Below are 26,304 nucleotides of genomic sequence, written 5' to 3'. Positions count from 1 at the left end.
GCTGCCCCCCCCCCCCACTGCAGAGGCGTTTGTGTCTGTTGGAGGGGAAATCATAGGAGAGTATGAAAGAGACAAAGCCAGGAAACTAACCCCACCAGACCAAATATAATGAGTCACATGAAACAACTTGTTTATTTATTGTTTGCTGCCCTCTTCTGTCTATTCAGGTTATGCTATTTCACATGTCTCTTTATTTTTTTATATATAATAATTTTTATTCAGTTTTTAAAACACATAATTAAAAGACAAACACATCACAAAATACAAACAAACATAAACAAATCAAACATAAATAAATTCATAATCTTATTTTCTTTTTTCTTTTTTCTTTTTTTTATAAATATTTATTAAAGTTTTTAAATATAAATGCACACATAATAAACAATCTTACTTCTTTTACAACAATTTCAACACTTCTTTGGACTCCCTCACGTCTCCCGCTCCCATTTACATCGTTAAAAATTTTTTTCCAAACAAATTATCAACTTGTTTACAATCTCATGTCCACTCATTCAAATATAATCTAGCACTTCTCCAAAAAATTTTTATATTTTCTTTAGTCTCACTTATCATCAAATTTAAATCTAGTTTAGTGGTGGCCAATTTTTTATAATCTAGCATCCTTCTTAACATTCAACCAAATTACAATGTTTTTGTAGATACATCTTAAATTTCTCCCAGTCTTCCTCCATCTTCTCTTCTCCCAGATCACGGATTCTGCCGGTCATCTCGGCCAGTTGCATATAGTCCATCAGCTGCATCTGCCACTCTTCCAGTGTGGGTAAATCTTGAGTTTTCCAGTTTTTTGCAATAAGAATCCTTGCTGCCGTTGTTGCATACATAAAAAATGTTCGATCCTTCTTTAACACCTTCTGGCCGACAATACCCAGAAGGAAGGCCTCTGGTTTCTTTGTGAAGGTATACTTAAATACCTAATAATCTTATTTTCTTGTAACTTCTTTCAATCGACTTCCCCTTACCTCCCTTTCGCTGCATCCTTATTTTAAAATTTTTTAGCAACCCTTTAGTCAATTTATTTTTTTATTTTAAAATTTTTTTATTTTAAAATTTTTTAGCAACCCTTTAGTCAATTTATCCATTTAGTTCCCTTCATTAAATTCCCATAAATTTGTTAATTACAGCTGTAGTTCTCTGCTTCTTACCCCTTGACATCTTAACACTCCTCAATTTTACAACAGTTTTTAAGATATATTTTAAATTTCTTCCAGTCTTCTTCCACTGCCTCCCTCCCCTGGTCACGAATTCTGCCGGTCATCTCTGCCAGTCCCATGAAGTCAATCACCTTTGTCTGCCATTCTTCCAGAGTAGGTAGTTCTTGCATCTTCCAATACTTTGCCAGAAGAATTCTTGCTGCAGTAGTAGCATACATAAAGAAAGTCCTATCCTTCTTTGGCACCAATTGGCCAACCATGCCCAGGAGAAAAGCCTCTGGTTTCTTAGTAAATGTCCATTTAAGGACTTTCTTAATTTCATTATAGATCATTTCCCAGAATGCTTTCACCCTCGGGCAGGTCCACCATAGGTGATAAAAGGTACCTTCATTCTCATTACATTTCCAACATTTATTATTGGGCAAATGGTAGATTTTTGCAAGCTTGACTGGGGTCATGTACCACCTGTAGATCATTTTCATTATATTTTCTTTTAAGGCATTACATGCCGTAAACTTAACACCAGTGGTCCATAACTGTTCCCAGTCAGCAAACATAATGTCATGACCGATATCCTGTGCCCATTTAATCATAGCTGATTTCACCGTTTCCTCCTGTGTATTCCATTTAAGCAGCAAATTATACATTCTTGACAGATTCTTAGTATTGGGTTCTAACAGTTCCGTTTCTAACTTTGACCTCTCCTTCTGAAATCCTATTTTCCTGTCCTCTTTAAATGTCTCATTTATCTGATAGTAATGCAGCCAATCTCGAACTTTGGACTTTAGTTTTTCGTAACTCTGAAGCTTTACCCTTTCACCTTCATATTCTAAGATTTCACAATATTTTGGCCATTTAGAATCCATATTAAGTTTTTTCACCCCCTTGGCTTCCATTGGTGACAACCACCTAGGAGTTTTAGTTTCCAGTAGATCTTTGTATCTGCTCCAAACATTATATAATGCTTTTCTAACAGTATGGTTTTTAAAACCTTTGTACACCATTGCCTTGTTATACCATAAGTATGCATGCCAACCAAAACAATTATCATATCCTTCCAAATCTAAGATGTCTGTGTTCTCAAGAAGTAGCCAGTCTTTCAGCCAGCAGAAAGCTGCTGCTTCGTAGTATAATCTTAAATCCGGCAGGGCAAATCCCCCTCTATCCTTTGCATCAGTTAAAATCTTAAACTTAATTCTGGGCTTTTTGCCCTGCCAGACAACTTTTGATATATCTTTCTGCCACCTCTTGAAACAATCCATCTTGTCCAGAATTTGTAAGTTCTGAAACAAAAAAAGCATTCTAGGCAATACATTCATCTTAATAGTAGCAATTCGACCTAACAAGGACAATTTCAACCTTGACCATGTTTCTAAATCTTTCTTTACTTCTGACCAACATTTTTCATAACTGTCTTTAAATAAATTCAGATTCTTAGATGTTAAATTTACCCCCAGGTATTTCACTTTTTTCGTTATTTCCAAACCTGTTTCACTCTGAAACCTCTCTCTTTCTTCCATTGTTAAATTTTTCTCCAAAACCTTTGTTTTCTGTTTATTCAATTTAAATCCTGCTACTTGACCAAATATTTCAATTAATTCCAACACTCTTTTAGTACTAATGTCTGGCTGTTGTAAAGTCAAAACTAGGTCATCTGCAAATGCTCTTAGTTTATAATGTCTGAACTCCTTTAACCAACTGGTCCTTTCTAATCATATTTAACAAAACCTCCAGGACTGATATAAAAAGTAGAGGAGATATTGGGCAACCCTGTCGTGTACCTTTTTCTATAGGTATTTCTTCCGTTACCACATTATTTACAATTAACTTTGCTTTTTGTTCCGAATATATTGCACCTATACCGTTTTCAAAACCTTGGCCTACCCCCATCCCTTGGAGATTCTTTTTCATAAAGCTCCAACAAATGTTGTCAAAGGCTTTCTCCGCATCCACAAAAATCAAAACAGCCTTTCTATTAATGTCAACTTCTAACAGCTCCAAAATATCGATAATGTTCCTCACATTGTCTGACATATGTCTCCCTGGGAGAAAGCCAGTTTGGTCCTTATGAATCTCCCCTAGTAACACTCGCTTCAATCTTTTTGCCAGAATGTCTGCAAAAATTTTATAATCCACATTGAGTAAAGATATAGGGCGGTAGTTTTTAACCTGGTTTTTTCCAGTCTCTGATTTCGGTATAAGTGAGATGAAAGCCTCTTTCCACGATTCAGGTGCCTTTTCCCCCTCCATAATTTCATTGCAAACTTCCTTTAGAGGTTGTATTAACCAATCGTTCAGCTTCTTGTAGTAACTGGCGGTCAAGCCGTCTGGTCCTGGTGATTTTCCCAGTTGCATATTCTGGATGGCACCCTCTATCTCTTGTTCTGTTATTTTCTCATTCAGGATCCTTTTATTCTGTTCTGAAATTTTTGGTAATCCGTAGTTTCTAAGGAATTCTTCAATTTCCTGTTCGTTTACTGGCCCTTGTGCATATAATTTCCTAAAAAAGCTTTGAAAACAATTACTTATCTCATTGGGTTTATAGATGGTCTTTCCCTCCATCTCTAAGCTGGTCACTGTATTCAGTTTCTGCCTCTTTTTTAATTGCCATGACAAAAGTTTCCCACATTTATCTGCAGATTCAAATGTTTTTTGTCTCATTTGCTTTATTTTCCATTCTATTTCTTGATTCATCAATTCCATGTATTGCGTCTGATAATACTTTATCTCTCTCAAGATCTCTTGGGACTTTGGTTTGGACCTCAATTTCTTTTCTCCTTCTTTCATTTTTCCTAAAAAAATTTCTTTCCTCTCATTTTGTCTTTTCCTTTTTATAGAGTTCTGTTGAATTAGGAAACCTCGCATCACGGCTTTGCTAGCGTCCCAAATTGTTCTTTTCTCCACGTCTGTTCTCAAATTTATCTCAAAATAATCTTTCAATGTTTTTTGGGCCTTTTTATAAATCTCTTCATCTTTAAATAGGGTGTCATTCATTCTCCATCTGAAGGATCCAGTTGTTGTTAATTTCATCTCCATCTTTACAGCGTTATGGTCGGAGCAGGTTTTTGGGCAGATTTCTATTTTTTTGGTTCTTGGCGCCAGGCTGCTAGTAATCCAAATTTGGTCAATTCTTGTCCATGTCATTTTTGCTTCAGAAAAGAAGGTTCCCTCTCTTTCAAGAGGGTTCCTTGTTCTCCAAATATCAATCAAGTCCATAGTTTCAGTCATTTCAAAAAAAGTCTTTGGTAGTCTCCCCTCCTTTGAAATCACTTGTCTCTGTGCTTTATCCATGTTTGTGGAGACGACTCCATTCATATCTCCCATCAATACGATTTTATAATCCAGAAAGTCCATTAAGGTCTCATGCAACTTCTTAAAAAATTCAACCTTCCCTTCATTTGGTGCATAAACTCCGACTATCAGAATTTTTTCTCCTTGAATTTGTATTTCAATTGCCAGGTATCTTCCTTGTTCATCTTTAAATATCATTTTTGGAGCCAATTTTTCTTTTGCATAGATCACCACTCCTCTTTTCTTCACTTTGTCTGATGAGATAAATTCCTTTCCCAGTCTCTTATTTATCAATAATTTCCTGTGTGTCCTGACAATATGGGTTTCTTGCAAACATATTAAGTCTAACTGCTCTCTCTTCAAAATATGAAAGACTTGACGTCTTTTTCGGGGAAGGTTCAAACCATTACAGTTCCAGCTAAGAAGTTGCAGAGACATTTTGTTACTAAGTACCTGTTCCTCCAACTGCTCCAAGTTTCTGTTCTTCTTCTGATGGTGGTAGCAAAAGTCCAAATGACAGATTAGCAATGTCGGTTGGTTCTTCCTCGTCTACAGTTCCTTTCTGCAAGTCTTCCCGCTATCTCCCCAAAAACTGTTCTTTGTCTTGGATTGTTCTTATTTTGATCTTCTTTCCTTTGAAGTTAAAGGACAAACCCTGTGGAAATTCCCATCTAAAAGGAATGGCGTTTTTCTTGAGCAGATCAGCCAATTCTTTAAAGAGGGTTCTCACCTCCAAAATGTATTTAGGGATATCTTTAAAAATCTGTACCTGAGAATTTTGGATCACCAAGGCTTTTGGGTAGTGTAGATTCAATATTTTATCTCTCTGTTCCTTGGATCCCAATGTGATTAAACAGTCCCTTGGTTTCTTTGTCTGCCTCCTACCTAGCCGAAAGGCTGTTGTTATTTCAATCTCAACTCCTTCTCCTTCTCCCCATTCCTCATGCCAAAATTCTGCAAAGTTGTTTTTAAGGAATCCCACAAGGTTGTCACCCTCACTCTCAGGAACCAATCTAAGTTTTAAATTCTTCTCCTTTCTCTGTAGTTCCCATAAAGAGAGGGTTGCATCATGTTCATTTACTTTTTTTTCGATCGGCTCAAATCTTCCCCTTGTTTCCTCTGCAGTTTTTTTTGCACTTTCAGCAATCCTTCGTGTTTCAGAACTTTCTTGAATTAATTTATTTATAGAATCTGTATTAGATGACACGCTTGCCGTGTTCAAGTCCAATCTTGCTGTCAATTCTGTCAATTTTTTAGAATTTTCTGTGGACTGCTTTGTCAGTTCTATAGATTGCTTTGTCAGAGCTTCCAAAGATTGATTTATTTTGACCAGTGCCTGAGTCATAGATTCCATAGAAGCTGTTACTGTCTTTTCCTGTGCAGCTGGTGTTATATCTGGTATTGAGCTCCTTTTCTTCTGTGCTTGTGCTTGCGCTTGTTTTGATTTATGTCTAGTTACTATCTCATCCACAGGGCCACTCATGGCCTCAAGGTCGTTCTCACAGAATAGACTTGCAAGTGGAAAATCCCACTGTTTCTTTTTTCAATGTACAAAGTTTCTCTTTAAACCCTCTAGAGGGAGCTTTCAATTGTGTCCAAAAGGAAATGAGTAACAAAGAAGCAAGGGAAACATAGAGCAATGAGCCAAAAGTTCAAGAGTCGATACTGTAAATCCACAAATGTTTCAGTTTAACCATAAGTTCAACAGCTTTATTAAAGTCCAACAGCTAAGTTTCCAAAAAAACCTTACTTTGTATCCAATTTAGACTGACAGTTCTCCTTTCCCGGTGCCTTGCTCAGGCAGCTCGATCTGGGGGAGTTTGGCAGTGAAAAGTCTTTTTTTGCGATTATTTCCGCGCAGGAACAATATCCAATTTTATCTTCCCCCCTTCTCCTGCCAATTGGGGGGAATATTAAGTCCAATGTCAGGTTTGACAGTTTGCGAAAGGTTTTTCCTTCAAATACAGCTTGCTATTTTCGTTGCTTCACTAATCATGCAGTTCGGGGGGGCAGACTTCCTTGTTTAATGCCTTCCCCGTTTTCAGCCAATTTTCAAATTTAGTGTCCCGTTCAGTCCCTCAATCTTACTCACGGGTGTTGCAGTCAAATCTTTATTTCAGGAAGGAATCGGCGCTCTCCGTTCATGGCGACGCGGCTTCACTCCACAAGCTGGGTAGCGACTCTCAGCACCGCGCTCACCCAGATGCCGCTCGGGAGCCTTTAAAAAGGCTCCTTTACAGTACCGGGGGGCGCAAAAGGTGCCCGCCGAGTCTCCTTGTTTACAGGCTTCCGCGCCTGTAATTTTAGGGGTCCCCCGCTCGCCGTAGCTGGTCGGACCCGAACTTGCGGAGCAGTCCTGCCTCGGAGCTCGAGGCTAGAACCGCCATTAAACGATGGCGCCGACCGGAAGTCCTCACATGTCTCTTTATAACTTGATAATGCTTTGTGTTTGTGTGTTGAATGATTTCATGACATGTCTCTTATATACTCCAGGAATAAAGAAATCACTCTACATCTAACTTGTTTCTGAACAGCTACCACAAATTATTTATTTGCATGTTCAGACCCAGAACACTCCCCCCTAAATAAATTCACACTTGACTCAAATTTTGGTTTTGGTTTTTGGCAGAATTTTGGCCACAACTTTATTGATTACAGAAAGTGACTGGTTGCATAAGCTCTGGTTCAACTAGCTCCCTGCCATGCAGGTAGCGCTGACCGATAGTTCCAGCATAGGTCAGCCAAGGGTGAACACCTGGATACGCAGAAAGCCAGGAACAGGCTAACTCCACCACCCAAATGTCCCCCTGGACTCAGGCACGGGCACACCCCCTCTCAGGGGTTGACCAAACTATTGAGTCCCTGGATTCCTTTAACGGAATACCCTTCACATAGGGATGGCGAGAGCGTTCTCCCATACCCATCACCTGAACCAGAGCCTATCTGCAACCTTACAAGTTGTAACGATTTGCTACGAGGCAGGTGAAACCCAAATAGCAACAGCCAATCAGCCAAGTGGGGAAAATTCCTGCCATGACCCTGTCCCAATGACAGACAACACACGAGGGCATAGCAAGGTCAAGCACGCAAGCTCAAAATATAGGGAGAGGTGGGCAGGTGTTCCAAATGCACGTGCCAAAAGAGGAAACTCTGGGTCACGTGCATGGGCATAAATAGGTCCCTTTGCGTCCCACTGGCCAGATTGCACATAGCTTTGAGGGACCCAGCAATCGGGTGTTGTGGCTGACCAATCGTACCCACCCACAACACAGGGTGTTGGTTCTCCAGGTCTCACCGCAATACATGCCCTCTTTAAGGGAGGACCCGATTTCTCTTATACTCCAGGAATAAAGAAATCACTCTACATCTAACATGCTTCTGAATAGCTACCATAGATTATTTATTTATTTTAAAAAATTATCTGAAGTAAAACAAAAACAAACCGACTGTTCATAATTTTAAGGACACATCCCAGCAGGATACAAATGCTAAAAAGGATTAAAATTAAGGTTGGTGAGAGGTGTGGCTTGGTAGAGGGTTTAGCCTGGACAGAATACTGAGAACCAGGCAGGCCTAGACAAGTGATCCTTCGGCCTGAAATTCCCATCTCTGTTCTTGGCTAATCTCTGTTCATAATATAGAAATAGCAATTGGGTTGATATTTTGCTTTGTGCTTTTCCCTTGTTAGATGCTTTGGGCATGACTTCTTCATTAATGCACAACAGATGGGGTCTTATTTTCACTGTGGGCACCTGGAGAATTCTTCTGGTGCTGTGTAGAAAAGATCCCCAAGGTGTTCTCCAGAGCTTTAAAGTCACTGTGCCACTGTTTCCAGAAACACATGATGCTGGAGAGCAGTAAGGCCAAACAACTCCACCATTTTTCTCTGTAGCTTTGGCGACTTAACTAAGAGCTGCAATTCCAAATGAGGTGCAAATTCTGCTCACTCTTTGAAATGAGATGAAACCATTTTGATCATCAGCCTGTTTCCCCTGCTTATTTTGCAAGACAACTGGGGTAGTTCAATTGGTGAGTTATCTGAACTTGACAATGAACATTTGGACCTATGCTTCTACTTCAGATAGGTATACTTTTAGTATAATAGTGGTTATGAAGGCAACTTGGCAACGATATGGCATTACTCAAGGTCCCTCTAAGAACTCCAAGCACAAATTGAAGCCTCTAATTAAATTTAAATTCAATTTTATGCTTCATTAGATGTGCATCTGCCTTCAGAAGACCCATTTTTGTTTTTAATAATGGAAGTTTTAGTCATTAGGGACCTGATTTTGTTAGTGGTTTTGGATTGAAATATTAATATAGTTATTTGGTTACTTATGTAATTTCTTGACTATTTGTATTGGATATTTGATTTGTATATGTTTGCCTATAAACAATGGATAAAGCAGTACATAAACAACTTTTCCCTGTCCCCCTTTCTTCTGTACAACCAAGCCTGAAAAGATTCAGTGTTCTACCCTACTGAGTTGACATGTGAGACATATGTCATTCTGATTATTTCAGTAAGGATCCTATAATATTCATAGATTCATGTAATGGATTCATAGCATCATAGAGTTGGAAGGCACCACAGGGGTCAGCTAGTCCAACCTCCTGCAAGGCAGGAATGGGCTTGAACCCACAGCCTTGAGATGAAGAGTCTCAAAGTCTACTGACAAACTTTAGACATGCCTGAGCTGAATTCTTGAACTCTTCACACACCTTTTCATACAGGTGACCTTATTTTGGCTTGGGGAGGGAGGAGAGAGGGAGGCTTCTACCGTTTTTCTCCAGTAATGTAATGTAATGGGGCTTATTTGGGTCACAGGAAATTATCTGAGGGCACTCGAAGCAGTAATCTTGCTCAAGCTCAAGAACTCTTTGTCTTGTGATTGCCTGAATTACACAATAGTTCAGTTCAGACTTAAAGCTAAGTCAAACCATGGCTTAACACAAGGATAGTCAATATAGTGCCCTCCATATATTGCCTGACTACAGTTCCCATCATCCCTGAACATTGGCCATGTTGGGTGGGGCTGATGAGATGTACCGCATTGCCTCTTAGAACAAATGGACAATTATATGGGTTACTGGGGGGGGGATCTCAATTTCAATGCTTCTTTAAGAGTCCTGCTGCTGCCATGCTGCTGTGAGTTAATGCATGCTTTGGCTTAGTGTGCAATGCATAAAAAGGATACCATTAGGTACACTGCCTTGGGAAAACCCATGATTAAATATTTTCATTATCATTATCATTATTCAGACATTATGGTAGGAAGACGTTATATCTGTGAAAATAGCAAATATATAGGGGAAAATGTAATTTTACAAATTCATGCAAAATATGAGTTTTGATTGTACCTGTTGCTCATGTCACACAGTTGTCACAGATTTTATACAGATGACTTCCCATAAGAAGGTGATATGACACCTGTTGACACATTACGCTGAAGAAAGGTGCAAACTGTCTCTACACATGTACATCTCTTGGTGTAAAATGAATGGACATTTGTTGATTTGAACAGCTGAACTATTGTGTACATGTAGATTGATTATGCACTCCTTGAATGTTAACTTCACTATGGTCAATCACTGTTTGCTAGCTTCATAACCATAACTTCGGAGAATGATAATAATTGTTTTTGTATGGGATAACTCTCCCCTTCCTGAGTCTTTCTTAAATAGCATTAAGCAATGTTATGTTCCTTTTTTCATATTAAGTGGAGACAAAAGAAAGGACTATTTCACTTGAAACAAATAACATGATATTAACTACTACAAGCTGTGTTAATGGCCATTACCTTAGGTAGCTTCAGAAAAGAATTAGTCGAATTCATGGAAAATAACTTTTTTAGATTGATATTATCCATGATAACTAAATGAGGAGGTGAGGAGGCTGTCCACCTGGATTGGACTCCAACTCTCAACAGTCATGAATAGTATGGCCAATGGACAGGGGTCATGAGACTTGTATTCCAATGATATATAGAGGGTCACAAGTCCCCCACCCCTGGCTAAATGGAGCATCCTGAGCAGCAGGTGTTAGGGACATGCCATGTCTCCAAACTTTTTAGAGGAATTTGATTGACTACTGTTGGGAACAGAATCATTGATGAGAGATCTGGTCTACTTGTTCAAATCTGTGTACTTAGTGTACTTGTACTGACCTAGGGTGCAACATAATATCTTTATTTACCACTCCTGCTGCTATTACTGCTATTACTCATGTTATTCTGTGGTCTTTCTAGGAAGGTGATTGAGTAACCTAAATTCTTTTTCATGGTGCATTTTGTGACTGAGGCATACCTGCAGGGGAGCTCAAGATCAGCAAAGCAAATGAAGAATGGCAGCTCTGTGTCTGAATTTCAACTTCTGGGGTTCCAGAGTCTTCCAGGGTGGCAGACCCTACTCTTCACCATGTTCTTACTTATCTACCTCCTAACCATCACAGGCAATGTGGTTATTATTTCAGTCGTCAAGCTAGAGTCATATCTTCATTCCCCTATGTACTCTTTCCTCCAAAACCTCTCCTTCCTAGAGATCTGGTACACCACCACCATTGTGCCCAAGATGCTCAGTAGCCTCCTCATGGAGAACAAGAGCATATCCTTCATTGGATGCATGGCACAGCTGTACTTTTTTGTCTTCTTTGGTGCAACGGAGTGCTTCCTATTATCTGTGATGGCGTATGATCGGTACCTTGCAATCTGTGACCCACTGCATTATGCAGAAGCCATGAACACACAGTTCTGCACCCGCTTGGCAATAGGGTCTTGGGTGATTGGTCTCTTCACAGGGTTGCTACCTTCATTGCTGATCTCTAGGCTGCATTTCTGCAGATCTAACCAAATCAATCATTTCTTCTGTGACATCCCACCTCTGCTGAAGCTCTCCTGTTCTGACACTTCCACCACCGAAATGAGCATTTTTGTGCTGTCTATATTGGTTCTTTTCACATGTTTCTTGCTTACCTTGGTGTCCTATGCATTTATCATCAAGACTATCCTGAAAATCCCCTCTGTTTCTGGAAGAAAAAAGACTTTCTCCACCTGTGGCTCACACTTAGCTGTGGTGGTGATATATTATGGCACCATGATCTCCATGTATGTTCGACCCAGTGCTAGTCTTTCATCAGAGCTGAATAAGGTGGTCTCCATTTTCTACACTGTGCTAACACCACTTCTCAACCCTGTCATCTACAGTCTGAGGAACAAAGATTTCAAGGATGCCTTGCAGAAACTAGTCAATAGGAAATGTTTACATAGCTTGCCAAGTAGAGAAAGGAAGTCCATTGGCTTTAGTTGTTGTTAAGGATGATCTCATGTACTTGTTTTGTTGTTATATTTTACTTTGCATTTACATTTAGAATTTCTGCAAGGTTATCTGTGAGAAAAGCCAGGAATTGCATAGCCTTATAAAGTAAATTTCTAACGCCATGTTCATGTGTTTATGGGTATTTACAAATGCATACTGGTGCTGATTTTATTATTGATTTATTAACAGCAGTTGAAACTGTCCCTACACAAATCCAGAAATGAGTCCCTAAGACGGCTGGATAGTGCCTTGTACAGCTCTTTCTGGCAACTACTGGTGCCAAAAATATTGCTCTGCTTTCCTTTGGACCATATCAGTGAGATGTGGAGGTGGGGCTGTCTTGTCATCTGGGCAGCCCTCCATACACACTACCCAGGCTTGTGCCCCAGGGAGGTCACTTTGCTGCTGCTAACACAGAGCAGTTTGACTTCAAACTGGGGGGTGCACTCCATTGCCTCTCAGGACAGACCCATGCTTGCAATAAAAATGTTACACTACAATCTAAAACTGTATGGAATACAAATACAGCACCAGATAATAAAATCAATCAGTACAGCAAGACTCTCAAGCAGCAAAACCACATGTTTTGGTAAATACTTTAAAGCTTAAGGATTCAGAGTAGGCCCATTGAAATGAATAAACATGACAATGTTAGGTCATTTCAATATGCCTCTGAGTAGAATTTAATTGGGTGCAACCCCATTATGAAAACAGAGGAACCCATCACCTTGTTCAATAAAAAATGCATTATGGGCACTGGGTTTCTAAAGAGATCCTTATTTTTCTTAGGTATTTTGCAACATGAGTCACATAGAGAACATGCTGTTTTCTGCTATAGTGTCGTATAAAGGAAGAGTGTACTAAACACCCTTGAGAAATAGCTCTGTCTGTTATACCTTCTTGTGAAATCTTGGGGTTGGACTCAATGGCCCTTGTGGTCTCTTCCAACTCTATGACTCTATGATTCTATGAAATATGTTTGATATTTCAAAGGAAAAGGTACCACCAACTTTGCTCTGAATTGTGTGTCTGTGTGTGTTTATGAATTTTCCCCACAATGTATAGGTTTGTAGAATGACACACAATTTATAGGTAATTTTAACAAACTGGGGTTCCCTTGAAATCTTTTGAAAGTTTTGCTTTGAAGACAAAACCTCAACTTTGCTTTGAAATTTTTTTGAGGGGTAGGGTGGGTTGAGTTTCTGGAACTTGAAATTTAGCAGTAACTCTTAACATTAAGCGCATGTGCCTATATATGAAGAGCAAATTTCTAATAATGTGTAAGATAACCAATGTTAATTACTGTAATTTAATAATCAAAGGGAAATCTACTGACAGAATATTTATTCAGTCTTCAACTCATATACAGATGCAACACTCAAACATTTACAGGTTTTCTTAGAACACTTATCTATAAATAAGGTGTTTTTTAAAAAACAAAAAAACAAACAGTCTACAAATATGTTTAATGCTGTTCTGTGGGGCTTACTCCCTAGTAAATTGTAGAGAATTGCAGTCTATATTAAGATCTATTTAAAAACAACAACAACAACAACAACAACAACAACAACAACAACAACATTTAGTTGTGACTTGGTTCAGAGACAGGGAACCTGTGGTTGTCCAAATATTGTTGAACACTAGCCTCCATTAGCCCCAACCAGCATAACTAATGGTCAAGGATGACAGATGTGCTAGTCCTGCAGCATCTGGAAGGCAACATGTTTTTCAACATTCTGCAAGTTACTTTCTTTTCTGCAGTTAGGAACACTGGTAAGCAACATGTAGGGTAACACTATTTGGTAAAGGATACAGTGGTGCCCTGCAAGACGAACGCCTCGCAAGACGGAAAACCCGCTAGACGAAAGGGTTTTCCGTTTTGGAGGCACTTCGCTAAACGAATTTCTCTATGGGGTTGCTTCGCAAGATGAAAAAATCTTGCGAGTTCCCACGGTTTTTTTTCCCCGCTCCCCCCCCTTTCCTAAGCCACTAAGCCACTTATCAGCTGTTCCGCTGATAAGCCGCCTCTCAGCTGATCGCTAAAAGCCGCTAGACCGCTAATAGCGCTAATCCGCTAAGCTGTCAATGGGCTTGCTTCGCAAGACGAAAAAACCGCTAGACAAAGAGAATCGCGGAACGGATTCTTTTCGTCTTGCGAGGCACCACTGTATGTAGAAAGTGAATGGATGGCAAGCTTTGGTTTTGGCCCAAAATAAAACTGAATTCTTGGGTTTATGGCTTAACAAAGGATACCATTTAGGGAGGTAGGCATAGAAAGAGTAAACTCTGTATTTTTTCCATTGTACCTTGAGTTTGGAGTCTAATATCAAATTCTCCTCCTTACTATTAAGCTTTTGAATGCTTCATGGACCTTGGTGTTCCTCAGGCTGTAGATGAAAGGGTTCAGAAATGGTGTCACCACACAATAAAAGACAGACACTACTTTGTCCGAATCACGAATGTCCTTCACTGAAGGCCTCACATACATATAGATGACTGAGCCATAATATATTAATACTACACTAAGATGGGCAGTGCAAGTGGAGAAGGCTTTGTGCCTTCCTCCACTGGATGGCATCTTCAATATAGCCACAATGATGTTGACATAAGATACTATTATTAAGAAAAAGCAACCCAAAACCATTGAAGAAGTGAACACAAAGAAGAAAAATTCAATGAATGACTTTTTCCCACAAGGAAGAATCAGCACTGGGGCAAGATCACAGAAGAAATGGTTAATTATATTGGGCCCACAGAAATTCAGCCTGGCAAGAACAATGGTTGGGGGCAAGGGAGCAAGGAAAGCTCCCACCCAACACCCAAGAATCAGAGATTTACAGACTCTATTGTTCATGACTGTGGTATAGTTCATAGGGTTACAGATGGCTAAGAAGCGGTCATAAGCCATAAGCACCAGCAGGAAGTTCTCTGTCAGGCCCAGGAAGAGGTTGAAGTAAAGCTGTGTGAAGCAACCAACCAGGCTGATCACTTTCCTGTCTTTTAAGAAGTCGAACAACATTTTGGGGATAGTGTTTGTCATGTGTCCAATTTCTATCAAAGACAAATGGCTTAGGAATAAATACATGGGAGTTTGGAGTTGCTGATGAAGCTGGACTATGGTCATAATTGTGACATTCCCACTTATGGTTAAGACGTATGCCAAAAGGAAGAGTGACAGGAGAAATTTCTGGAGCCTTTGAGGATTAGAGAAACCAAGGAGGATGAATTCATTCACAGAAGTTTGGTTTTCTAAAATCATACCTCTATCTGTTAAGACATTAAAAAGAAAAAAGAAAGAAAAAATTAGGTGTGTATAAGAGATAAGTTTGATCACTTAAGCACTCACAGTTATTCCTCTTGGCAGTGTTAACACTTCCGAGAGAGTTCACCCAGGGTTTCCACCCTTTTTTGCTAGGTCTGTCTCACTCTGTGATGGAAGAAAAACATCACTTAAAATTGATACCCTCCTGATAACCCCCCCCCCAAATCTAGCACCCAAACTTTTAACAGCAGTTTGATTCAGCAGTTTGATTGTTATTGGATGCTAAAGGGTATTGTATCCAAGCTGCGAAGAGTTTGATCTGCTAACTGCTGCACATCAACCTGCAAAAACAAGTAAGTGAGATACACTAAAATAATATGGTTCATATCCAACAATCACACTTTATAAACTTTCATTTCAACATATAGTTCCCCCATAGCTGGATGGTACAATCACAAATGGTTCAAAGCTACTTGAGGATTATGCAGCTACATATATGGAGCAGGGCAGGTTATGTGGGGTTACATTGCTGAATCAGTGACCTCACAGCATGATGGTGACTGTAAGAGCTTATAGGGCTGTGGAATCATATAAACGAAAAGCAGCTCCTTGGCAGGTGCAAGTATGGGTGACCCAAGTTTTACATTACAACACTAGGTAGTATGATTGTTGTGTTTCAGTTAGCCCTCTGTGAAGTAATCTAGCCTACAAACAATAGGGTGGATTACTTCATCTACACATCTACAAGCAGTCCCCTTGAAATCATCACTGTCCAGACTAGCACATTTTGGTGCCTGAGCCTGAAATGTGAAATAGTGAAAATAATATAATAAGGAAGGTAATGAAATACAGAATTAAGTAACTGACAATTTGCTGTCTGATAACATTGCCCTATCTCTATCACCTAAGCCAGAAGCCACAGTCTGCTGAGACATAGAAGAACTAATGGTGCATTATTCCATGCCTTTTGATTATGGCAATAACCTTGGAGATTCTTTGAGTAATGACCAACATTCAACTCTGGAACCTATTTTCAACATAAAGGGTTTGGGAACATGAAGCTTTTATGTCAGAGGCAGTATGCTTCTCAATACCAGTTGCTGAAAACCATAGGAAGGGAGATTGTTGTTGTGCTCAGGTCTTCTTCCACTGTGAGAACAGGATGCTAGACTAGACGAGCCACATTGAACCCAAGGATCTCTGCATCCAAAGCATATACTCTACCACTCTAGAATGGCCCTTGCCTATCTTTGCCTTTGCCTATTTGAGCAGAACATCAAAAGACTTCCATGTAGGCTTGCCATACATCAGGAAAATTCCTGACATGTCCTGGTCTTCAGGTGTAAAAATAGCATCGGGGGTAATGTATGGCAACACAATGGAAAAAGCAGCAGAAACAGCTCAAAAAGCTTAAAATCAATTTTGGAGCAATCAACTAGAGACATCAAGCATTGCTTAGTCATGGTGCTGATGACTCCAAAAGTGTAACTTTCCTATAGTTCTTCACTCAAACAGAAAGATCTGCAAGTACCCTCTACTGGTCCAGACCATTCACAGACCATACATATCATTGCTCATATCCTTTTAAGGTCCTTGATATTATGAGAAATTATAGAAAGTGGCCTCTTGCTACATATTTTCAACTCTTACCTATTTTTCTTCTCACTCTGAACTAAAATAATACTTAAAAGATGTTGAAATCAATCCTATCTACTGGATCCCCCTAAAACCAAAACTACAGGAGGATCATCTTTACATGTTTCTCAGATACCAGATGAATGATCTGAGCACACACAAACCTTGTAACTATGGCAGATATCTGACGGTGCATTTAATTCCTTTCAAGACCAGAAAATATTGCATACAAAGAAAAATAGAAGCTGAACTCAATAAATTGCTAAATATTGTTAAGTATAAAATGAAAACAACTATTTCCCACTTGAAGAAAGGTGGAAGGAGTATAAATAGTCTAAAGTCCATCAGCATTGTTTGGCAATCTACTTAAAGCACTCTTAAAAAATGAATAAGGTGATTGTTTTATGATGTCCTTATTTTGTACATGGTGTTTTCCTACTGGAATGCATGTTGTGCTTTCTCCCAGCAGTATTTTTTTTTAAAAAAAAATCTCTATATTTCCATGCAGAGCCACAATTGTCTCATGGGAGCCAATTTATGAAACATCCACCCATTGTGATTCACATAATGGATTTTTCTTTGTCTCTCTTGGCTTGTTATTCTTGTTATTAAGGAAATACTGAGAACCCTAATTCTGTCCAATTTCAGTGCCCAATCATAGTTCTATCCCAACCCATTTTGCTTGGGTATTTTTGAAAGAATGTACAAAAAGTATGTATTTAAATTGTACTCATTTTTCTGAACCTTATACATTCTTTCGGAAGGAAATCAGCCCTGAGTGCTCACTGGAAGAATAGATCCTAAAGCTGAGGTGCCAATACTTTTGCCACTTCATGAGAAGAGAAGACTCCCTTGAAAAGACCCTGTTGTTGGGAAAGATTGAGGGCACAAGGAGAAGGGGACGACAGAGGATGAGATGGTTTGAGAGTGTTCTCAAAGCTACGAACATGAGTTTGAACAAACTGCAGGAGGCAGTGGAAGACAGGAGTGCCTGACATGCTCTGGTCCATGAGGTCACAAAGAGTTGGATACAACTAAACGACTAAACAACAACAACAACACTCTTTTTACATAGAATGCAATTTTCCCCACTGCATTTTGGATTTCACTAAGTTGTGTACTTTGCCTGGTTGATGTAGGTATAATATCAATATAATGTTGATTTATTTTAGCTTACATAAATGAAATATTCTTTTATTGTGATTCATTATTTCTGGAATCTAGAAATGTCTCATGTTCTTTTGGTGGAATTAGCACACTTTGTTAAAACAAAAGAAGGATTCCCGGGATGGAATAAAATGGTTATGTTTTATTCATTCTTGTAAAATAATAAAATATATTCAAACAAACAACATAATTTTTCAACAATCTATATCATATATATTTATATGATATTCAAGTATTTAGTTTGTTGCAATAAGAAATGATGGCATTTCAGTAACACATAGTATCTGTATTAGAATTTGTATTTCTGGCATTAAATAAAGAAGTTTTTAAAAATTGAGCATACCTTAATAGAATATTCTCTTCTTTACTATTATGCTTTTAAATGCTTCATGGACCTGAGTATTCCTCAAGGTGTAGATGAAAGGGTTCAGAAATGGTGTCACCACACAATAAAAGACAGACACTACTTTGTCTGTATTACGGATATCCCTTGCTGAAGGCCTCACATACATATAGATGACTGAGCCATAATATATTAATACTACACTAAGATGGGCAGTGCAAGTGGAGAAGGCTTTACGCCTCCCCCCACTGGATGGCATCCGCAGTATAGTCACAATGATGTTGATATAAGACACCGTAATCAAGCAAAAGCAACCCAAAACCATTGAAGAAATGGACATGAAAAAGAAAAATTCAATGAATGATTTCCCCCTACACGGAAGAGTCAGCACTGGGGCGAGATCACAGAAGAAATGATTGATTATATTGGGCCCACAGAAATCCAGCGTAGCGAGAAGAATGGTTGGGGGCAAGGGAGCAAGGAAAGCTCCCACCCAACACCCAAGAATCAGAGATTTACAGACTCTATTGTTCATGACTGTGGTATAGTTCATAGGGTTACAGATGGCTAAGAAGCGGTCATAAGCCATAAGCACCAGCAGGAAGTTCTCTGTCAGGCCCAGGAAGAGGTTGAAGTAAAGCTGTGTGAAGCAACCAACCAGGCTGATCACTTTCCTGTCTTTTAAGAAGTCGAACAACATTTTGGGGATAGTGTTTGTCATGTGTCCAATTTCTATCAAAGACAAATGGCTTAGGAATAAATACATGGGAGTTTGGAGCTTCTGATGTAACTGAACAATGGTGATAATTGTGATGTTCCCACATATGGCCAAGATGTATGCCAATAGGAAGAGTGCCAGAAGAAATGTCTGAAGCCTTTGAGGATTAGAGAAACCAAGGAGGATGAATTCATTCACAGAAGTTTGGTTTTCTGAGACCATATTGTATCTGTTAATGACCTTCAAAATAAAAGTAATATAATATATTCTTAATAACAAGTAGCAAAAACCTAGCTTCAGACAGATATTAATAATACATGTTATGGCGTTTACACTCACAGGGCACCTGTGGATTACATTTATAATGTAACAGTAAGTTCTTTTTCATCTATTCAGTTACCATTCTTGTGTCACACCCTAGAGCAGGGGTAGCAAATATATATCAGGCCAAGGGCTGCACTTCCACTTGGGCAACATTCACACAAAGAGTGTGAACATAGCATGAAAACATAAGAAGAACCTGCTGGATCAAGCCAGTCGTCCAACTACTTCAGCTTCCTATTCTCACTGTGGCCACACAGATACCTGTGGGAAACCTGCAAGCAGGGTTCAAGCACAAATGCACTCTACCTTTCTGAGCTTGCCAGGAACTGGTATCCAGGAGCATACTGCCTCCTACTTGTAGAGGCGGAGCATAGCCATCACGGTTAGTAGCTATTGATAGCCTTATCCGCATTGAAGTTGTCCAATCCTCTTTTAAATCCGTCCAAGTTGGTAGACATCACTGCCTCCCATGGGAACGAGTTCCATAGTTTGAATATGTGTTGCATGAAGAAGTGCTTCCTTTTATCTGTCATGAATCTTCCAACATTCATCTTCACTGGATTTCCATAAATTACAGCCTTATGATAGAGGGAGAAAAATGTCTCTACCCACTTTCTCCATGGCATCCATAATTTTGTAAACTTTTATGTTGTTGGGTCTTTTCTCTAAATTACCTTTTCTCTAAATTAAAAACTCCCAAATGCTGTAACCTTTTCTCATGGTTTAGTCACTCCACCACCTTATTTTATTTGGTTTCCATTTCCAGAACCTATCCCTACTATACTGTATCATTTAGAGGTGATGAACAGAACCTTACACGTTGTTCCAATGCAATCAAACCATATATTTGTAGAGCAGCAGTTTTATTTTCATTTTTTTAAAATAAAATATTTATTAAGATTTTGCATAATAAAACAAGTATCACAATCAGACAAAACAAAAGAGAAAGACAATAAAAAACAGCACAATCCAAAAACGAAAAAAAGTAAAAATAATCAGAAAGAACAAAGAACAGAGAAAAAATAAAAATCTAGGTTTTTGCTTACTGTCTTTATAACCCTCTTTCCTGACTTCCTCACGTCTCCCTTTTCTGTATTCCCCTTTACACAATCAAGTTCAGCAATTCCTTACCCTCTTTCCAATCTTATTCAATATTATACATTTCAACCTATTATGTCTTCTGTTTTCCTTTCCTTTTAAATCCATTTATCACATGTTCTTTATAACTTAATCCCTTATATCATTTGTTTAGTTTCGACATAATTTTACTCTGGTCTTACCCTTTTTTCTTAAAACATTTTTGCATATTTCTTTTTACTATGTCACTGATGCCATATTGTCTTTATATCCAACATCATTTTAACATTCAAACATTTTACAATGTTTTTGGAGATATTCTTTGAACTTCTTCCAGTCCTCTTCCACCTTTATTTTCATTTTTTAAAATAATGATCCCTAGCTTGGAATTTGACTTTTTTATATCTTCCACACACTGGGTTGTCAACTTCATTAAGTTATTCAGTTTCACTACAAGGTCTCATTCCTGGTGAGTCACTGCCATTTCAGGCCCCATGAATGCATAAGTGAAATTAAAATTCCTCCCTTCTCTGACATATATCACTTTACTCTTCTTTATGGTGAATTGCATTTGCCATCTTACTGCGCATTTACTCAGTTTGGATAAGTTAGAGCTCTTTGCAGTCCCTTTTGGTTTTAACCATCCTGAAAAATAAAATCTTCATACCCCCAGACATAAAGATCCCAGACAAGTATTCCCTCTTATTTATGGTAATTCTAATTAGGTTTGATGTGAATGTCAGTACTTCTTTATATGTAATTGGACTGTAGGTCCATTAGTACTGATTTTAATTGATATGGGCTGCACTCCTGCTCCTTTCATGCATAGTAAGCAAAATGCAGAAGGACCACAGCTCACCATAGAATACAGAAAAAGCTGCTGATTTACAGTACAATACTATGCACATCTTTGCAGAAATAAGTCCCATTGAGTTCACTGGGGCCTCCTCCCAATTAAATGTGTATAGGATTGCAGTCTCAGTGGGGAAACCTGTTTTTAGGAAAACAAATGAATGACTGAGAGCTGTTTTCTGATGATGCTCAAAGTTATTAACACGCTACCAAATTTATTCCCCATTCCAACTCTTGCTACATCATACTTTTTACCTGGCGTCTTCTGCATGCAAAATATGGGCTCTGGGACTGTGCTATGATTCAGACCTCTCCTTATCAGTTTTTTACTTGAGCAAAACACCAAGAGGCTTTCAAAAAGACATTTCAAAACAGAATTCAACTGGAAACAACAAGCAGTGTTTAAATGCCCATGTGCTGAAGACTCTGAGAATGTGACCTTTTTATATTCTTCTATTGAAGCAGAAAGATTTGCAAGTACTCTATTCCAGTGTGGACCATTTACACTCCATAGCATTCACACACATCTGTTTTGAGATAATCTATTAAGGGTCCTTAGGGCAATGGGCAAGATGGCCCATCGCTATATGCTCCCCCCCCAAAAAAAAAAATCTTACCTTTTTTTGTCAGTGTGCCAAAGTGATTTTCTTGCCCAAGTTAGTCATTGTCTCCCTCTCAATATGATTTTTTTAAAAAAACAAATACCCAGAACAATTCTTCCTGCCTTAATTTCTAAAAGAACCACGGGAGGTTCACCTATACACCTTCCTCAGCTGCCTCTTAGATAATCTGAATGCGACCTTATAACACACCTCATAAGCACTGCAGATATCTGAAGGTGCATTTAATTTCTCTCAAGAATAAAAAACTTAGCATGGAAGACAAGTAAGAAGTTTTATTCCAAAAATGATTACACCATGTACCACTGTGAAGCATTAAAAATACAACTATTCTCAATCTAAAGAAAGATGGCAGAAATCCAGGTTGTCTATAGTTAGATCATCCATTAGTATTGCTTGGTGATCTTCTTGAATTCTAAAGCAACATTGTGAGGTAACTATTTATACACTGATTCTAATGCAACAGGGTCAACAACACCATTCATGTTGTTTTCCTATTAATGTATGGCCTGTTATTTCTCAGTAGGACCGGTTAATGTTTTCACTTCCCATAGAGATTCCCCTTTGGCCCATGGGACCCAATTTATGAGATACCAATCTCATAATGATTTCCTTTCCTTATAATTGTTGTTATAAGAACTTGGTGCTGGTACAGTGGAAATAACATATTTCAATTATCCCCTCACAATTGACATGCCTCACATCAGAAATGACAGTATATCATTCTCAGTGTTTAGTGACAGTGAGATAGAATAAATAAACATGATCAGGTATCTGGAAATAACATGTAGACTGGAGAAAAGTTGATGAACCTCATGACTTTTGGGGTCAGAGTAAAGACCAGAATAAATGGGTGATAGATTGACGTATGTACAATTTAGTTGCCATGTTTATCAGTTTTGACTGATTCATGTTGATGTGTATGCATGGGAGGGGAAAGTGAGTAACTTCACTGTATTTTCCTTCCTTATTTTCAAAATATATTTTCAAATTAACACAAACCTAATCTGAAAACATATAAATACATTTCTAGAACTTGCCTTTTTCATGATACCCCTCCCCCATTTTTGCTTTATGCTTTATTCTGGAAAATGAGCAGATATGCTTTATTCTGGAAGATGAGTTTAGGGTCAAAACAGAGGTTGATTTCTGATGAGAAAATGAAGAAGATGCCACAAAGATGATACTAGTCGGATTTCCTTATGAGATGCCCTTTAGTGTTAAGACTAGGTTTCAAAATGACAATATAACATTTTGGAAAAAAGATACAGCCAAGTAAACCTGCAGCAGAGGCTAAGATGGAGAAGATCTCCACAGCTACCATGTATTTCCCTTTGGCGCTGAGGTAAGTTGGAACAAAGCAGACCCAAACACTGCAAAACACCAACATGCTGAAAGTGATAAATTTAGCTTCATTAAAACTATCTGGCAGGTTCCTTGCAAGGAAAGCTACCAGAAAACTGATAATGGCTAAAAGGCCCATGTAGCTGAGGACACAATAAAACATAGTGACTGATCCTTCATCACACTGAACTATGATCTGTCCACTTTCAGAGTGCATGTCTAAGCTCGGGAAGGGAGGGTTTGCTCCTAACCATACAGTGCAGATTACAAATTGGCCAAGGAAACAGAACAGGACAATGGAGTTGGCTACTCTTTTCCTCAGCCATTTCCTCATATTGCTTCCTGGCTGTGTGGCTTTGAAAGCCAGGACCACAGTGATGGTTTTGGCCAGCAAAGAAGAAACAGCAGCAGAGAAGATGAGCCCAAATGCTGTTTGTCGGAGAAGGCAGGTCACTTTCCTTGGCCTACCAATAAAGAGCAAGGGGCAGAGGAAACAAAACAGAAGAGAGACAAGCAGAATGTAGGTGATATCTCGGTTGTTGGCTTTGACAATTGGAGTGTCTTGATGCTTAATGAATATTTGAAGTATCAGAGCAGTGACTAAAGACAACATGAGGGAACAGGTAGCTGAAGCCATTCCCAAAGGTTCTTCATATGAGAGGAAGTGAATTACTTTTGGAATGCATTGATTCCGTTCTTGGTTGGAGCGTTGCTCATTTAGACATCTGTCACAATGATCTGCATCTTTTAAAAGAGTAGAAACTGTCAGTGATGTAAGATACCAGGTGAAATCAAAGTAGAATCAGGGAACAAGGATTTTGTGGGCAAAGCCCATCAGAAATGTATGTAGAGCAGGGGTAGCCAATATTCTAGATATTGTTAGAATACAGTTCCCATCATTCCCAGCCAGCATGACCAATGGTCAGGGATGATGGGAGCTGGAGTTCAAGTATATCTTGACTACACCACCTTAAGTAGCCCTGATACAAAGTTTTTAATATTTAGTTGTTTTCTTTTTGTGGGGAGGGGCTTTCAGCTTCACTGCTGCTAGGCTTGCTGAATTTTAACTTTGTTGCTTACCCGGAGGAATTAGTTGGCATTCATGCTCTTCCCTTCTTCAGGCTATAACTTATGGTAGTTTATATGAAGATTTCTCTTTTTAAAGTCAGATTTACAGTGCTGGGAATGGCAATACATCATCATGCAGTCTCATTCTCAGGGGCATCCCAGCCAAATGTTACAGAGCCTGGGCATTTTCTTTCCATCACTCTAACTCTTGCCCACTTGTCCACACACCTTCGCTTCATGCAAATTGGGTTGCGAAGTGGAGAAAGAAATTTCACCCAGCCCCATACTTAGTACTGAAAGAACTATGGGACTCCAGGACTTTCCTACCTGTCTGGTTAGAAATCATCCCTTCTGGGCATGGAGTGCAATCATAGCAGCAGACTTGTTTACCCTCCTGAACTCTCTGGCTGTATCCTGGATGGCAGCTTTCAGAACACACAGAACAGGGCAGGGCCTAAATAGAAAAATAAGGTGATTAAAGTATTGCTGGTGAAGGATGCTAATCCTTCACTTGGGGTAGATAGGTGTGATCCTGTGAATAGTGACATAGGGAACAGCAGAGACTATTGCACTAGTTGTACTACATTCTTACCCCTGACTCAAATAAAGGTCACACTATTTACTGGCATATGACTAAGGAATGACACATCACAATTCTGTTGGGGGCAAATTTATCCATACTATCCTTCCTTCCTTCTATTATTTTCATACTTAAGTAAGAAAAGGAAGGGGGGGAATCACTGAAAGTGAAGAACGAAAGAAAAATTTAAAAATACTAATAAAAAGACAACAACAACAAAACACTATAGGTTATTTTGTGGACATGGTAACCATCAGAACATGCATCTTAAGTTAAAAGTATGAATTCATATAAACCCTCTAGATGTTGAAGTACGTATTCAAGTAAAATTGATGTCTATAGAAAATATGCTCAAATGTGATTCCCTCACACCATTGTATAATAGATGGTGGGCATTCAAGGGCACATTCGAGTGAGGCAAAAACTCTAAAGGAGGGTACAAAGCAGAGGAAATAGGAGTGTGGCTTAGTGAGAGTCCCAAGTGCCAGTTGCAGGGGGTTAGAGGCTCCCCAATTTTTCTAGATATCTGGGGGAACTTCTTACACTGCTGATGTCTCCTCTTGCATGTGGGTGGTGCAGAACTTATGCCTTATGAAGCATGACACAATGACTTTGTTATTTGTGCATATAATATTAATGACTAAAATAACCCACCTTGTTGAACCAACTGTTCCAAGTTATTGCATTATCTTTAATGATAAACTTCTTGTGTACTGATGTATGGGCGTCCATTATTCCAATTTTAGCTCGAATGAGGGATCCATTAGGGAACACATAGCAATTCACAATATCATATCCAGTTGTAGACTCCTGGTGCTCATTAAAAAATATCTCTTCCCCAGCACTATTGTTAAACCTGATGTTTCTTAACATATGGTGTAGCTTTTTTAAAACAAAACAAAACAAAGCAATCACATCATATGGTAGGGATTGTTGGCGAAATCTTAGAGCCTGGAGAATGATCAAGGATGATGGGATTTTCAGTTCAAATTAGGGAGGGCATCTAGTTGGGCAAATTGACTTTGGTCACATCATCACCATCAGGACCAGCATCATCTATCAATAAAAGAATAATAAATATTGAAACATGTTACCTGCTGCTGCACATTCCTCAGTCCGAATCTGCTTCTTTCCCCCAACTTTATGTGCTTGGAGGTGGATAAGTGCATTTCATGTAAAACATGTGCTATGACATGAACAGCATTGTAGGCACTATAGCTCTGACCAAACATGCTCATTTCAAACACAGCTCCTGGCAGAGACTCCAGGTGTTCCTCTGTTGAACATCTTATCTCACTGGTCCTATCAGAGTAGATAACTCCACAGTGAAATACTTTCTTGTAGAATTCTTTCATGAACTCGTCTTTTGGATGATATTGGTGAGGATTAAAGGCCTTAAGAAAATCTTGGAAACCTGGCACAACCGTTGTGTGAATTGTGAAAGCCAGAGCACCATGGAAATGTTTTAGAGACCAGAAACTCTGAGAATCCACTGCAGTAAAGTCCCACTGGGCATTCATGATCCAAACTTTCCCTA

The 26,304-nt window shown here is 38.9% G+C and overlaps 4 protein-coding genes across 5 annotated transcripts in view; 2 read left to right on the top strand and 2 right to left on the bottom strand.

Annotated features, from left to right (window-relative positions):
- Positions 1-26,304, top strand: part of LOC309327488 (olfactory receptor 14A16-like) — a 287,993-nt gene that overhangs the window by 123,460 nt on the left and 138,229 nt on the right. The window lies entirely within an intron of this gene.
- Positions 10,800-11,774, top strand: OR11L1 (olfactory receptor family 11 subfamily L member 1; the record flags this gene model as incomplete). Its single annotated transcript, XM_081836015.1, has 1 exon — positions 10,800-11,774. The coding sequence occupies one exon, from the start codon at positions 10,800-10,802 to the stop codon at positions 11,772-11,774; it is 975 nt and encodes a 324-aa protein (XP_081692141.1).
- LOC309326982 (olfactory receptor 6F1-like) lies at positions 14,104-15,036 on the bottom strand (the record flags this gene model as incomplete). Its single annotated transcript, XM_081836014.1, has 1 exon — positions 14,104-15,036. One exon carries the CDS (start codon positions 15,034-15,036, stop codon positions 14,104-14,106), a length of 933 nt encoding a protein of 310 aa, XP_081692140.1.
- Positions 18,186-19,124, bottom strand: LOC309326980 (olfactory receptor 6C4-like; the record flags this gene model as incomplete). The annotated part of the gene is made up of 1 exon (XM_081836008.1): positions 18,186-19,124. The coding sequence occupies one exon, from the start codon at positions 19,122-19,124 to the stop codon at positions 18,186-18,188; it is 939 nt and encodes a 312-aa protein (XP_081692134.1).

Source organism: Podarcis erhardii (genome assembly GCF_964252035.2).
Source record: "Podarcis erhardii genome assembly, chromosome: 13".
Taxonomy (NCBI): Eukaryota; Metazoa; Chordata; class Lepidosauria; order Squamata; family Lacertidae; genus Podarcis; species Podarcis erhardii.
This window is presented reverse-complemented; position numbering and strand designations above follow the sequence as displayed.